Source organism: Apium graveolens, chromosome 10 (genome assembly GCF_009905375.1).
Source record: "Apium graveolens cultivar Ventura chromosome 10, ASM990537v1, whole genome shotgun sequence".
Classification (NCBI taxonomy): Eukaryota; Viridiplantae; Streptophyta; class Magnoliopsida; order Apiales; family Apiaceae; genus Apium; species Apium graveolens.
This window is the reverse complement of record NC_133656.1, coordinates 136,457,063-136,472,461: the sequence shown is the minus strand read 5'-3', so window position 1 is coordinate 136,472,461 and position 15,399 is coordinate 136,457,063. Positions and strand designations below refer to the sequence as shown.

At 35.4% G+C, this 15,399-nt stretch overlaps 3 protein-coding genes across 3 annotated transcripts; 2 read left to right on the top strand and 1 right to left on the bottom strand.

Annotated features, from left to right (window-relative positions):
* The first annotated feature begins 1,705 nt into the window (after positions 1 to 1,705).
* On the top strand, positions 1,706 to 6,089 carry LOC141689617 (uncharacterized). Its single transcript, XM_074493964.1, has 10 exons — positions 1,706 to 1,981; positions 3,236 to 3,574; positions 3,867 to 3,939; positions 4,080 to 4,192; positions 4,292 to 4,376; positions 4,516 to 4,588; positions 5,099 to 5,154; positions 5,300 to 5,365; positions 5,570 to 5,635; positions 5,715 to 6,089. The coding sequence occupies exons 1-10, from the start codon at positions 1,839 to 1,841 to the stop codon at positions 5,793 to 5,795; spliced, it is 1,095 nt and encodes a 364-aa protein (XP_074350065.1). The 5' UTR covers positions 1,706 to 1,838; the 3' UTR covers positions 5,796 to 6,089.
* Positions 6,090 to 6,341: 252 nt separating this feature from the next.
* On the bottom strand, positions 6,342 to 11,181 carry LOC141689616 (putative LRR receptor-like serine/threonine-protein kinase At5g48740). The gene is made up of 16 exons (XM_074493963.1): positions 10,950 to 11,181; positions 10,173 to 10,713; positions 9,633 to 10,087; positions 9,372 to 9,489; positions 9,199 to 9,267; positions 9,034 to 9,102; positions 8,886 to 8,954; positions 8,703 to 8,774; positions 8,537 to 8,605; positions 8,219 to 8,463; positions 7,938 to 8,137; positions 7,655 to 7,781; positions 7,475 to 7,543; positions 7,020 to 7,209; positions 6,806 to 6,938; positions 6,342 to 6,710 (listed from the first exon to the last, which is right to left on the bottom strand). Exons 1-16 carry the CDS (start codon positions 11,026 to 11,028, stop codon positions 6,492 to 6,494), a joined length of 2,724 nt encoding a protein of 907 aa, XP_074350064.1. The 5' UTR covers positions 11,029 to 11,181; the 3' UTR covers positions 6,342 to 6,491.
* Positions 11,182 to 14,280: 3,099 nt separating this feature from the next.
* LOC141691040 (putative F-box protein At1g44080) lies at positions 14,281 to 15,399 on the top strand. Its single transcript, XM_074495786.1, has one exon. The coding sequence runs from the start codon at positions 14,281 to 14,283 to the stop codon at positions 15,397 to 15,399; it is 1,119 nt and encodes a 372-aa protein (XP_074351887.1).

Sequence of the window (15,399 nt, the reverse complement as noted above, 5' to 3'; positions counted from 1 at the left end):
TATAAGTACTGATATCCAGTTAAGTACTGATTTGTCCTGTTAAGTAAGATCTGAAAACTAAACACAAATCATATTAGCCATGACATCACAAATATATCTAACAATCTCCCCCAACTTGTAAATTAGCATAATATACAAGTTCAACAGATATTTGATGATGTCAAAAACATTAAGTACAAATGCATGAGAATTACTAGATAACTACAACTTACAGTCCTTGTAGCTTTACCATCCTTAAAATCTGATTTCAGCTTCAGTCTGTATATCCTTCAGAATTTAAGCAGTTGTAGATCTTTGACTTGGCTTCAATTTCTGATCTCTTTGATGTCAGGAGTTGTGCTGGGATAGTTCCTTAAAAGACTTCTATCAGCATATTCAAGTTTATTGACCATCCTCCTTTTAGCATTTTTCAGTTCAGCTGTATCTTCACCAGTTTGAAAAATAGCAGCTCTGAGATCATTTATCTTAACTTTTCTTATATCTTGATCCAGTCTGATAATATATGGTTTATCAGACTCTAGATTGAATTCAAGTCCCTTAATACCAGAAAATGTAGTGATGATTTTAGCAGTAGTAGACTTCATTTCAACAATATCTCCACTGTGAGATATGTACTTAGGACAGTATGGGCTGTCAGACTTTACAGAGTAAAGCCTCTTCTGTCTTTGAATATTTGACTTTAAATAACCTGCAATACCATCTGTTGATCTGTTTTTCACTTGAAGTAGAAATAGAACATGTTCTAGTTCTTCAAAATACTTCGGTGGAATAGCATTTTTCCTGATATGAAATACCCTTCCATCTGTCATAAAATATAACATGACATCTTCTTTCAAAACAGAATGGTAAACCATTTGTACAGATTCAAGTTGATTCAATCTTTCAGGACTTGCTCCTACACCTGTTTCACTTAAGTAAGTTGGATCATTGGTAGTGTTGTGTATTATCTTCTCTTTAGAACTACCCAATCCTAATTTGTCTCTTACTTCCTTTTCTTGAACAACTCTTGCTTCAAAACCACTTGATGTAGTCTTCAAAGGTTGAGTTTGTTGAGTTTTTGTGAATCCTGGTAAAAGACTTGTAATGGGTTTAACATGAGAACTGTCAGAGGTTAATGTACCCTTCTTCTTATCTTCTGATATCAAGCCAACTTGAGCTATGTCAGAGGTTGCTTGCTTCTTTGTAATATCAGAACTTACTACATCTTGACTCTGAACAACTTGAGTCATGCCAGAGGTTGTTTGAGGAATCTTCTTTTTCTTCAGAGTAAGACTAGTATTTTCTTCATCAATTATTTCTTCATCCATGATTGGCATGTATACCTTTACAGGTTTATCAACTTTTTCTTTGCCCTTAAATCTTGGATCTACCTCCACTTGTGATTTGGCTTTGAGGCCAAAACGCTACATAATATTATATTTTGGGGTCAAAACACCACAGTGACCCGCAGTCTCACAGGTTAGAAAAAAACGAAGCAGTAACGCTACTTTATCTAGTCGTTATGCAAAAAAATTAAAAAGAAAATAAAATGCTAGATAAAGTCACATTTTGTCAAAATGAACAAAATAGCATAATGAAATGATATTTTAGATCATTAATTTTGAAAATAATAATTTGGACAATTTTTTACTTCAAATGATATTTAGGCCATCACCCCATCAGAAAAGCATATCCATAAGATAATAATACAAGTCGAGTAGTTGACCATATCATTCAAACACTTTCAAACACTATAAAATGAAACCACCAAACTCAAATCTACCGAGCTATTCTTCATTCTTTGTTTATGACTTTATGTTAATTTGTGTTTGACCCCGCTTGAGTTTGGGTTCTTACCCATGTCTACAATGTTGCTTCTCTCCGCTTGTTCTCCTTGTAAATCACTTCTCTCCCAGCCATTTTTATCAAGAATCTCTTTCAATCTTCACCCTAATGTTCTTACTTTCCAACCAAGAAGACTTAATCTACTGCCCCATTTTAGGTAACTACTCCACTCTTCTCGCTGCTGCTAAATGTTGCTGTAATACTTTTATGTACTTGTGGTCTGCAAGTGTTTACATGGGTTTATCTTTTGTGTTTAGTATGACAAGTAGATTTCTGTAAGTTGTCTGTATACACAACTAAGAGAGTGTTCTGTTAAGAATGTTTGTTTGTTAATTGTACTTTTTGTGTGTTTTGTAGACAAGTTATATATTGTAGTTTTTTTGTTTGAGATTAGAATGTAAATTGAACAATATGAGATCATATTTGCTGTTTAGTAGTTTATAACATCTTTATCAGCTTGCTGATTTCGAATGAAAGGCAGAAGAAGTGATTTTGAGTGATAAATTTGATAGTCACGAGGATTTGGGGATAGTCTAGTGCTTACGGTCAATCTTCTTCCTAGGGACATTGTTTAAGAATCCGGCTTGCCATCATATGACCTTGAAATATATGAAATTATTCCGCTGCAACTAAACTTTAAGAAAAGAATTATGCTTTGTGCATATATACACTCATCTAATCTTTATGTCATAAGAGTAAATTATGTGGTTGTTTGATCAGCGTCAAATTGTCAATGTTCTGCAATTACTACTAAGATAGAATTTATTGTTAACTAGATCTATTAAAAAATAGTAAATTGGACAAACCTAGACATATCTATGATTGCATCCCATGTGAAGTAGAGCTACTAATCTTTGGAAGAACCGAAGTAGGGATCATTCTAATTCATAATAGGAAGGAATCAAGGCAGCATAACACTCTTATAGCCAAAAATCGTGCTTTGCCGTTGAAACATGAAATAGAATCTTGTTTTCTTGACTATTCCGCACCACCATGTACTACTTTCCCTTGTGCATGTTCGAAAGTCACCAGAAAGTATTCTCCATATTTGATGTATAAATCAAAAAAAGTTCCTCATATTAAATCTATAATTACTTCCTATAACTATGGTGGCTATAAATACTTCCTATGTAAATTCAAAATTCTCTACATATGCTGGCTATATCTAATCTTCTTTTCACTTTGACGTGTCTATGTAAAAACTACAATTTAAATACTTTCAGCATCATTGCTCTTGGAACAATTGTCATTGACTACAATGTATTTTGCTTTCCCTAAATCATGACATTATTCTGAGACAGGCTGTGGTCACGATAAATATTGTCTTGACCAAGATACTATCTGAATTGTATGCACATTTTTTCTGTATAACTCGAGAATGAGGTTTCACATTCTTAGTTATTACCAACAGGATTCGAAGCTTTAAGCACGAGGATGCTGAGAATTATGAGGCCACAAAATCTGTTGACACTTCAGAGAATCAAGATAAGGATATCAATGAGTTGCTAGTGCGTCCGGTAAAGACAACCACGGGACCTGGAAATTCATTCCTTGCAAAGTTAGCAATAGCCCTAGGTGTTGCTGCAACGATAACTATATTATCAATCTACCTCAAGCAGCCTGATCAAGGACCTTCTCTTGGAATCCAATATCTTGCTAAGGATACATCCTCTTCCACTTTAGATGCAAGCAATGTTTTTACTTTTAAAGCTTTTGGATACAGAGTTATGCTACCAGAATCTGCTCCAGGGTATGGAATCTGATGTACAAGATCAGTCAGTTTACCATTACCATGCTGATATAACTCTAAATCTTATGGTTTTTTTAAAGGCATTTTGGTGCAGTACCTTACCATTCTTTTTAAATTGTACAAACTTTTTTTTACATTCGTCGTTCAATACTATCTGAATCTAATATTTATACTTGCACTTCACCACCACGCTTGGTACACTAGGAATATTTTTATAGGGTAATACTGCCATTATATATCTACTCAATAATAGCATGGGTTCTGACAATACCAGTTCATTTCCGTAATGCAGATGGATCTACTTTTGGTTGCTTATGGCTGCAGGATTTGGACTTTTCATCAGTGAAGAAGCTTTAAATATATGGGTCTGTCCTTTTTTCTGGTATTTTCACATAAACTAGTGTCACCCTCTCTATTCAAATAAGTGCTCTGTCATATATTGGTGTTTTTACAATTTGACAGTTCTCTTTAAAGTTAAAAAAATATGTTTCTATGAATGTTGTAGGTGGGCATCTCCTTGGCACGGAGGCTGACTCTGGATGGGACATGGCTGTCCTTTGCAGAATCTTTTACCAGAAATACGTCATATATAACCACTACGATTTTGTGGGTGTACTGGTAAGGGCCAAATCTATCTTCTTTGAAACGGTCCTTTTAGTTTTCAGCAGAATCAACTTTTACCGAACTTCATTTTTTTAAAACATTATTACTTATCAGGGGAGTATGCATCAGTGATATGGTACCATTCTACATCGGCAAGTTCTTTAGGACATCCGGGACCACAAATGATGTGTGTTCAAAGGTTTGTTCATGATGAATTGCTTTTAGCATTACCTAACATAAAACTAACTTTATTTAGCAAAAACAAAACAGAAAATAAACTTATGTGGGTGAGCCTATTTTATAGAAGCTAAAGTGTGCTATTCTGATTTCATATGCAGTTAGGTATAGGAAAAGAGAAAGCAGTGAGCATCACACGTAATGTGCAAAGATATGGAAATCTTATAGGTTTTGGTGAGTCTAAACTTCAAAGTGCATAATTTGTTGTTCCCTCGTTTTACATGTCTGAATTAAAAATTTGTGCATAATTTATGTCATTGGAATAACTGTGTTCAGTGATATATGGTTACTAAACTCTTAATGGTGGTCAAGATGCTCTGAGGCTTTGGATAGCAACTTCAAGGTCTCTGGTACAATTCCCCAGACCAAAATTAACACCCCCCTCACACATATTTATGTAAATTTACATGCCATTAGTTGTTGATGTGTAGGTACTCGATACTCACAAACGGTGCCCAGGTTAAGATTTATTTGTTCAGATGTGTCCCTAGTTGTCCCAACCAATACTGAGAACAATAGGGGTGGGGATATTAATTGTCTGTATAACCTTTGTCTATGGTCTTACAGCTAAGATGTTTGTTGATTTATATCTTCATGTCTTTTCTTTCTTCAATGAAATACACAATAAGTTATATGTCTTGTCTCTTGTTCCTTTTACTGATATCCTGTGCATTTGATATGTAGTTGAACGCTTTTCCCTTGGAGTGAGAAATCCAACAGCTTTCCTAGCAGGGGCACTGGTAGTTCTCCTTTATACTTGTTTGACATCTCTGAAAGTCTATTGTTTCCTACCATTAAGAAACAGGAATATTTATTCAGTCAAAAGTTGGTCAAAGAAAAATGCTCAGTGCCTGTTCAGTTAAAATGGCTCTACTTGTCATGCAGGGTATATCTCCAGAGTTCTATTTTGCTGGTGTATGTTGTGGTGGGTTAATTACACTTCCTGTCCAGGTGATTGCATTACCTGGAAAATAGTCACCTTAATGAATTTCAGAAATGTATTTACTATTTTAATTATCGCCATCATATGTTTTTATGTTCTTTCTTTGTCTCAATCTGCACATAAATGAAATCAATGAGGTCTGGCATCGGAAGTTTTTCTCTGTGACTTTCTAGTTAGCTAATGCTGTTTTGTTTTCTTTCTTTTGGGCTCAGTTGGGGATTGGATTCTTATTGCGAGAGCGTCCAGCTTTTGCTATTGCAACCGTTGCGACTGTAGTGGTAAAAACTTATCTGTTGAATTCGAGGCTGTGACTGATTATACTTAATTATACAATAATCTGAATTTTAAATAATGCAGGGTATATGGACATTGGTCCCATATGCTGTAGCAGCTTTAACAGCATTGTTCTTATATCTCCGGCAGCGCTACTCCAGCTAATTTTTCTTCAGGAATCAGGACAGCACTACTCCAGCTATTCTTTCTTCAAGATCGTGCTCAATTTATCGGTACCCTTTGATGCACAGGATGGATCCTGCCAAAGCTAATACCTTGTAAAGGGATGACTAATATTATTTTGCATAGGCCTTGCTACGTATTATTTACCAGGCGTCTTGCTTGGGTTTCATAGATAGATATTTGATTTAGAAAGCAACACTGAACAATGTATAGCTTTTATAAAAGTGAATTTACTCTTTTTATGATCGAAATCCTCAGAATGTTTCTTGACCTTTTCCCAATGTTGCAACTTGGAAGTACAAATATCATGTCTTTTCTTGTGAACAGAGTCAGACAGCATTCAAAAATCATATTTAACCTTGGCTGTTAAAATGATTTATCCAGAATTCAAGCAAAACTACCCAGTTTGTCTATTTTTCTAAAAATGATTATTTTTACAGTTTGTATTTGATCTGCAATTCAATTGTCTGACAAGTAAAAGGAAGAAAATCAGAGAAAATAGTTTTATAAATAGAATTTACTGCAATAGAAAAGGCAAGCTTCATATTCATTTGAATTTTATAAGCTTGTGATTGGTTTAAATTCCAGATACTCTTTGCAATAAAAGAAAACAGCTAATCACCTTGCTCAATGCTTGATATGAAAAAACCAAAATATATACTATACTTTTACAGAGCATCAGCTTACAGTTCCAGCAGTAGCAAGATAAGAAAGTTGGATGCTGTAGGCTTCTTTTAGCTCTGCCAATACCTCTGCAATATTTGGCCTCTGTGCTGCATCCCTCTCTACGGACCTTGCAGCAATTGCCGCCGCCTTGTGCATGCTCTCCTCTGCAAAAGTACCCTTCAGTTGCTCATCCACAATCTCAAATGCACCAGCTTGCAGGTATGGCTTAGCCTGCAGTTTAGAGTTTCAACAAGTGGAACAAATCTTGAAAAAAATGTTTGAAGTTAAAGTATAAATATCAAGGGGATGAAAAAAAGCTGTGGTACCCATAAAACTAAATTGAAAGAATCAGGAGCTCCAGCACGACTCAGTGGCTCACGGCCACATATAAGCTCTAGAAGAACAACCCCAAAACTGAAGATGTCACTCTTCTCAGTTAGTTGTTGTGTAGCATAGTATCTGCAAATAAATAACAGAGAATGAAGACAACGGGGTTCTGTCAGCATGATAAATTGACTGGATAATATAACAAACACTTACTCAGGATCAAGATATCCAGCAGTTCCCTTGACAACAGTGGTGACATGAGATGCATCTGCTTGAGTTACTTGTTTTGATAGGCCAAAGTCGCAGACTTTAGCATTCATCTCCTTGTCCAATAGTATATTACTAGACTTCACATCACGGTGTATAATTCGTGGCTCACTACCATTGTGCAAGTAGTCCAGTGCTTTCAAAAATGAGGCGTCGTTCAGTTTCAGTGTTGCAAATTAACAACGTAAACCAAAGAGGATGTACCAACATAAGATGCAGAAAAATGAGTACTAAGATAAACTTGCAGAAGAGTGGTTTGATTCAGATTGACAAGTGTGCAAAAACTAATATCAAAACTAAAAATATCAGGAGTTTATTGCTACCATCCTTCTTTACTTCTTCATATGTATCTTTTACTTATCTAAGATGTTGAGATGACCTGTACAAATATTAAAGTGTACCTTTTGCAGCATCAACAGCGATCTTCAATCTCCTGCCCCAGCCTAATGTCGTTTTTTTACTTTTCGCTCCTGAAAAAATACTCATTATAATCTTGGAAAATATATACATCTTAAATATAATGTACAACTTAACGATACAATCAAAAACTAAAACAATTGATAAAAAAACTACTAATATACCATAAAGTTTATCAGCTAATGATCCACCAGGTAAGTACTCATAAACAAGTATTTGCTGCTTTGATTCATGACAAAATCCTTCCAGAGATACAAGATTCTGATGGCGAATTTGCGATAGAAGACAGACCTATCAGCCATTTTACAGAATCACTGTCAGCATATGTATAAGAAATTCTTGTTCCTCGTGAATCAGAATATCAGATGTTGATAAATAAATAAATGAAAACATCAAACCATCATATAATAAAAACTTTTTGATTCCAAATAAGGTTTGTGTATACACCTCATTGATAAATGCATCAGCCCCAAGTTGACTACTATCATATCGCACTTTCACAGCTACTTGCTTTCCATTAGAAAATTTTCCAACAAAGACTGATCCAAAACTACCTCTGCCTATAACTTCCTTAAAATTCTTTGTAGCTGTTTTAATGTCCTTGTAGGAGTATGATTTTGCAGCAATGCAATCCCGCATATCCATGCCTGCTCAAATTTATATAAATCAAGTCTCGGGAGAATAAAGGATTAATAGAATCTGGCAAACTGGTGCAGGTAAATTCATACTTTCTTTATAAGTGACTTCTTTGTCCTTTCTCCTCAGATACAAGAACACTGCAATACAAACAATGACAAGTGCAAATATAACTCCTACAACTGCTGCAAGTAATAATGCTATATGGAGGTGGCCACTATGCTTCTTTGTCGAGGTAAAGAGTGTAACTTGAGGCGCTTCTATTGAAGAGTTTCTTGACACATCAGCATCGTTGCACGTGGACATGGAAAAAGAGACGCATAAATTTCCTGATGTTCTGCACAGAAACGATCTGTCAGATACAGTCACTTGTTGAAACAATGTATGCCATAACATTGTCATCCACAGACCTAATATCCACATTTTGGCGGTTCAATGATTGAGGAAGGGTGCCTTGCAGTTTGTTATTCTCCAAATTTCTATAAATAAGGTAAGGAATTGAGGTTAGCTTCATACATAACAGGTATTAAGTCAATAAATGCTAAAGAAACATATGCTTTGTGCTGTTGTACTTACAGAAGGTGAAGGTTCTTTAACTGTCCCAAGCTGTCTGGGACTATACTATCTAAACTATTATTCCGCAAGTCCCTTCATATAACAATATAAAGATTCAGTACTATTGACATTTCCAGTGGTTAGTTTACACGGGAAGAAAAATTAATCCTTCCAAATCAAATAGACTTAAATCCTCAAACTTACAATACTTGAAGATTAACCAAGTCTTCTAGCTCTGAACCAAAGGATTTCAGCTGATTGAAACTTAGATTGCTGCAGAGGCAAATTTTATTTAGTGCTTCAGGAATGAATCGAGAACTATGTTATTGGAACATTAGCTTACAAGCATTACAGTTTTTGAAGTTGTTGCAGGCTACCCAGGTTTTGAATAGCTCCAGCAAGTGATGTATTATGCAAATCTCTGTCAGTATGGTGCGAAAAACTTTAGATATAGTGGAAGATGAAACCTATAAGAGTGCTAAACAGCACCGCCATAATGTAAAATCAAAAATCTTACAGGGTTTGAAGATCCAGTAGATCACCAAATCTAGGGCCAATTGATCTCAAGATAATATTAGAGAGATCCCTGAGTGGAGATTTGGAAAGCAAAGCTTATAAACTATAAAATGTAAGTCCAATTTATTTTCATCATGAACAAAAGAAATTATGGAACAACACTTAGACACATACAGTGAAGTAACTAAACTGCCTGTGCAGCCAATATGATCCCATGGCAATGGATAGCAGGGATCATCTTCCCATCCCAGATCTAAACCAGTCGATTTTTGAATAACCTGCAGTGCTGAAACTGAAAAAGGAAATTGTTCTAGATATAGTCCTCAGATATAGAATTTTATTTGAAAGACATATATCTTTGCATTATTAAACCTTGCATTACATGAAAAAGGTAACAAACCCTGTTGTTGATATTTAACAACAAAAAAGAAGTACCTGTTGTTGAAGAAGAAGCTGCAGGAATGTATACAATCTCGAAGACCTCAATTGCACTAAGTAGAGGGTAGAAACTTGTACTTTTCAATGTGATGTTCATGTTATTGATTCCGTATACTGTGAGAGATAAGTTACTGACCTCCCCACTCTTCACCGTATAGTTTGACTGTAAAAGACCTCCATCAATTAACACATCAAATGTAGGGGACACAGGAAGAATGCCAGCAAAATAGAGAACTATACTATAATCTCCTAGTATGCTACTAAGAGGAAGATTATATGTCAAGTCATCTCTTCTTGTCAAGACTCTCGCAGTTTGAAGAACAGACGATGGAAGACTCTGATTGTTACTTGATAAGTTAAAGTTGCTTTGAATATCAAAGCTAGTTGATAAGTGAAAGGGAGTATAATTCTGATCAGCATCCCATATCCGATCGTACGGATCCAAAGGGTACCTATAATCAAACAAACATTTAAACTCGTGTGCCATTATTTCGTAGACTTGATGCACAAGAAATTTGTAAAGTGAAAATTTCATACCGCAGAGATCCATTTGTATAACCACAGTTGATGCGATAGCACTTCCGAAGTGATTTATTAGGTGAATTTTGCAAGCTACTTGCGTAAGCTCCTTCAGGAAGTGGGCGGATTTCAACTGATGAAATGACAGGAAATCCACCATCTGGGATGGAATTCAAACACAGAGAGAGATAGTCTTTGTTTACTTGCCATAAAAATTCTTCTGTCCAAGGATCAGCATTGGCAAGGTTTATTGTGGTAGCCATAGCTGTTCCAAGAGAGACAGAAAATATAGGGGATTTTGCAAGTCCATCGTAGTTTTTGTACACAAACTTAGTTCGAACAAGAACAAGTGATGACACGTTCTTTATTGGTAGCCAGTAGCACTTTCGGCCTTTGGACTCGGGGAAAAAACGAATTGGAATATTTGATGAGGAGTTGCCCTCAGGTAAATTAGCAGTGCTTATTGTGCCAGTAGTCACATAAGTACTATCTGGTGTCCAAGTAATGTTGGAAGAATCGACAAAATTCACAGTTCCTCCACATGACAAACTCAAGAAACCTGATCCACGAGCACCATATAAGCAATACTAAGTAATAAAAATGATCCATCAAAATGCCAGACTATCACTAATAAAAATCTGAATGGTGGAAATGATAATATCCAAGCAAGAGCTTAACTAATCACGAAATTGCATAACTGGGACCATAACTCATCAAAAAAAAACAAACAATGTAGTAACCAGTTCTTGAAGTGCATGTTTAACTAAGAGATTTAAACAAGTGGGAAATACTCACCATTTTGATCACTGAGAGCATATCTGTAACAACCAAAGAGAAGTAAAATCTCAAACCAAACAAGAGAATGCAGGCCCATGAAGGAAAGAAAACCAAGAAATGTGACTTAGATACTGAAGAAGAGCTAAGCTTTACTTGCTTTAATAAAGAACAGGATTGCAAAAAGATCGAATTTGACAAAGGGGTGCGTGCCTTTGGATGTATGATTAGAGAGGTTGAGTAAAGCAAGTGTAAACATTTTGCATAAAAGAAAGAACTACATATATAAACATTGTATATGAGTTATGATGAAGGCGTGGAAGTAGAGACAGGGTTAATGATCAATGACAATGATCAACTTTTTCTATGCCGTTAGGTGATAGTAGTAAAAATTGTACAAATGGAAAAAGAGAAATACTGTTTCAAGAACAACCACCTCCACTCTCTACTAAAGTTCAAGACCATGGAATATGAAACTTTTACTGTTCTTTGATCCATGTATTGAATACAAGTACACTGGTGTTTCTTATATATAACATAGCAATAGCATGCAGCAACTCAACAATTATTCAACTCAAAATACTGGCATGTGCCTTCTTTAATTTTTCACTTTTTAGCTTGGCAGATTTAACTTGAGTCTTGACCCACCATGGTCCCGGAGGTCATCGAGCTAAGGTGCAGTCTCCTCTGTAGTATCCATAAAATGTCGAAAACAGGGAGAAGCGCAAACCAAAATACAAAAATGTAAAGTAGACTTTGCGCTTCAAAGAATACAAGATACGTGATCAGAACAAAGGTTACGCATGGTTCTGATGTACATCAGTCATATTGCAAAAGAGTGCTGAACGAGTAATGTAAGCATTTGAACCAAAAGTTTGCACATTTGGGTTATATATTGTATCTTTAGGGGCCTGGTCCCCGGCAAGTGTATGCGAGTGATATGCTACATTGCTACCTGTTTCCTGCCTCGCATATACTTGCCAATGACCAGGCCCCCTTACGAAATAGAAGTTTGGACCAAATAAATAGTACCAATTTATTGTACTTTAGCATCAACCCTCTTACTTATTCATGGTAATATTCATGATACGCAATTCTTTACCATCATTTTGGCATTGGACGCTCCTACTTTTCCATGGTAATATTAAAAATGGTGAATTCGACACCATCATTTTGCCATTTAATTTGATTACACAGTTAACCAACCTGCTGTAGTCTGATTAGTATGCTCTTATAACATCAAAAGTCATTGACAGGATGTTAGCTTCCACAATGACTTATTTCATACACGCAATCTACTTAAAATTCATCAAACAAACCGGAATACATTAGCACCGTTGGAAACCAAGTAATACACATTGATAGAAGGGACACCTGCATTTTTCTCTTGACTTCCCATCTAACCTCACAGAAATGTCTACAATAAGACAACAAGGAGAAGCTCTACTGATGTGGAAAAATAGCCTAGCGCGTCTTCATTTCTCAATCAAGAAACGCAAGTTAAAGACACTGTTATGTTCTCCTTGGTTGGATAGTACCATATTAGTTGCACAAAAGTGTTACTTTTATTTCACCAACGATAAGAGCCTGATTAACTAGATCACTGTCTGTTTTAACTTTTTTTTTCTGATAAACATCTGGTATAAGAATAACTTATCAAGAGGGTAGTATTTGTGCAAAGAGAGGCAGAAATGAGGATTTGAACCTTAACTCCACGCGTCATGTCAAATAATTTCATTTAAACCGGAAAAAAAAATTGAATTCAGCTCAACACTCCGAAAAACAAAAATATTAAGGAGGGCAACCTACTGGTCAAAGTTGGCAAGTATGAGATTACTTGAAGCTATCTTCATGAAACCTTGTGGAAAATTTGTCAAACAAAATGAAGTTATATTAGTACTTTCTTTAATTTTACCTTTTATAACAAGACGTTAGCTGTAAGAGCTGTTTGGATGTCTCCATTAGCAATACAGAACACGGGACTGTCACACCTCAAAAACTAAACTTTGCTTAATTAAATGGTGTTCACAACTCAAAGTGCAGTTGTAAACAACGAACACACAAAATTTATATGGTGCATTTTGGAAAGCCTTATCGTCACCTTTGGCTTCTTGTTTTCTTCCTCCTCTTATATCATCCAGCCTTGCTACAAGAGAAGAAGGAGAAGCTCTGGTGATTATGACATTTTAATTGAGAATTTCGAGTACTTTTACCAAGCATCTGGCTCATTAGTTGTGAAAGGGACAGTGTGAACTGTGAAGTGAAACAAATCCTTTATATCTACGCAGCCATTGATCTGTCAAGCAACAATTTTCAAGGGCAAAGTTCCAGAGGTCACCGGAGAGCTCTAATCACTTGCATTGTGCAATCTATCTAATAATAGTCTTATATGATTAAGTGTATAACCATGCTATTATTATGCTGCATGACCAAAGATTTTCTGCAAACAGAGTGCAAAATGCAAGTACATTCTTAGAAGGATAGATAATACTGCTCCAATCAAATGCACAATTTACGAATGTAAAATGAATCAAATATAAAGCTAGTAGGAGGGACAAGACATCTTTGCTCCTTTTCCATGACTAAATACTACTACTTGTTAACAGAAATTGTGAAACACAAGAGTAGGTTATACGAATGAAGAAAACCCCGTCGGCTTATTATTTGAAAATTATTAATTTTCTAGAATCCAAATAAATGTCAAAACAAAATTAAAATTCTCAAACCAAAAAACAAAAAAAAAGCAAAATAATGATCTTTTCAAAATTCCGAGTTTATAAACCTAACAAACACACAATAATTAAAAAATATATATCTTTTAAAAAATTTAGAAAAAAGAGCCTAAGTAACTGATAATAAATTTTTCACACAAAAATTAAACTGGCGAATTAAAAAAATTGAAAAATAAATAAATTATTTACATCACATTTTTGGAATATTTTTAAGTGCCTTCAATAAATTTTAATTTTTAAGACAAATTTGTGATATGAATTCCACAGCAAACCTAAAGAGCATTAGTAAACAAAATTATGAAAAAATTATCTCGAAAGTTAGTTAATATATTTAAGAATTATTTAGTATATAATATTTGGAGACTGCTATTAATACAATTCAACCTTGCTTAAATTACAATTAAGACGTAGCTCCCTGTATGTTATCCTAATCGCAGTAAGTTTCAAATCTTACAAGTTTCCCATCTCAAATCAAATTAAAAACTAAAATTTTTATGTATGATTGATGATTCACTTTCCAAATCTTATTCGACTTTGCAAGATTTTCTACGGCCTATATATTCACGTACGCTGCGTACATCTATATTCATAATTTCATATATTCACACAGCCAGATAACCATGGTAATACCTTGCAAATCTGCATCTTCAAGTGCACCACTGCTGGTGTTGCCAACGCATGATGATTACAACAAACAGTGTCACTTGTACTCTCATGACGGTTCGAAAATCAGCCATGCTAACATGTGTGGCAATAATGATGGGAGTAGTCGTTGTGTTGGATCTTCGAAAGGTTGGCTGATTTTGCATCATAGTAATGATCAGGATTGTGAGTCTTCTTTGTCGCTTTTTAGCCCCGTATGTGGTAGTACCAAAAAGATTGTTCTGCCTTCTCTTAACTGGCCTTCTGGTTTCGAGATTAGTTGGATCACTAAATCTATTCTCACTTCGTGTCCTGCCATGCCTGATCATAAATTTGGAGTTGTTTTTCTATATGGGGTGTGTGATTATAAGGTTGCATTGTTATCGATGCATGGTGTTGGAGATGATGAAAACAAGTGGATTGAACTCAAATGTTCGCCTGGGGAGAAGTATGTTGATGTAATAAGTCATCAGGATTATCTCTTTGCCTTGTTGACTTCTGGTTCTATTGATGTTTGGAATTTAAGGTCTGATCAAGATGGGGGCTCGATTGGCGAGAAGATGAAAATTAAGACTTGGTATATAGAGCCTGTGGTAGAATTTGGAGAGAAATTTAGAGATCTCTATACTGGCCAATCTTACTTGGTAAAATCACAAGGCAATTTGCTTCTGGTTTTCAGGATCATTGGAGAATTTGTTAAAGAAGATGGTGAAGTTGTGAATGAAGGTGCTTTGTTGGATGATGAAGAATATTCTCACTTGGTTTTACCCTACAAGACCAAGAACTTCTATGTGTACAAGCTTGATAATGAGTTGAAAAAGTGGGAGAAGATTGATTCATTAGAAGATGGGATTTTGTTTGTGGGTCTAAATGAGTCAATGTCCTTATCAGCTGTTAGTAATGAAGGATGTCCAGGGGGTTGTATTTATTTCACAGACGATAATTGGGATCATATCAACATTCATGAGCACGATTTATATGGAGGCCATGATATGGGTATATTCAACTTGCGTGATAAGAGTGTCAAGGAGATATTTCAGGTCAGGAGGATGGTTCCGCCGCCGGTTTGGATTGATCAGGATATTGCCACTTTCTGA

Coding starts and splice junctions, on each gene's coding strand:
- LOC141689617 (XM_074493964.1), top strand. CDS start 1,839: ATGTCTACAATGTTGCTTCTCTCCGCTTGTTCTCCTTGTAAATCACTT. Junction 1,982..3,235: donor AATCTACTGCCCCATTTTAG/GTAACTACTCCA, acceptor TATTACCAACAG/GATTCGAAGCTTTAAGCACG. Junction 5,366..5,569: donor TAATTACACTTCCTGTCCAG/GTGATTGCATTA, acceptor TTTTGGGCTCAG/TTGGGGATTGGATTCTTATT.
- LOC141689616 (XM_074493963.1), bottom strand. CDS start 11,028: ATGGGCCTGCATTCTCTTGTTTGGTTTGAGATTTTACTTCTCTTTGGT. Junction 9,490..9,632: donor AGCTTCTTCTTCAACAACAG/GTACTTCTTTTT, acceptor TTCCTTTTTCAG/TTTCAGCACTGCAGGTTATT. Junction 7,782..7,937: donor CTGATGCATTTATCAATGAG/GTGTATACACAA, acceptor AATGGCTGATAG/GTCTGTCTTCTATCGCAAAT.
- LOC141691040 (XM_074495786.1), top strand. CDS start 14,281: ATGGTAATACCTTGCAAATCTGCATCTTCAAGTGCACCACTGCTGGTG.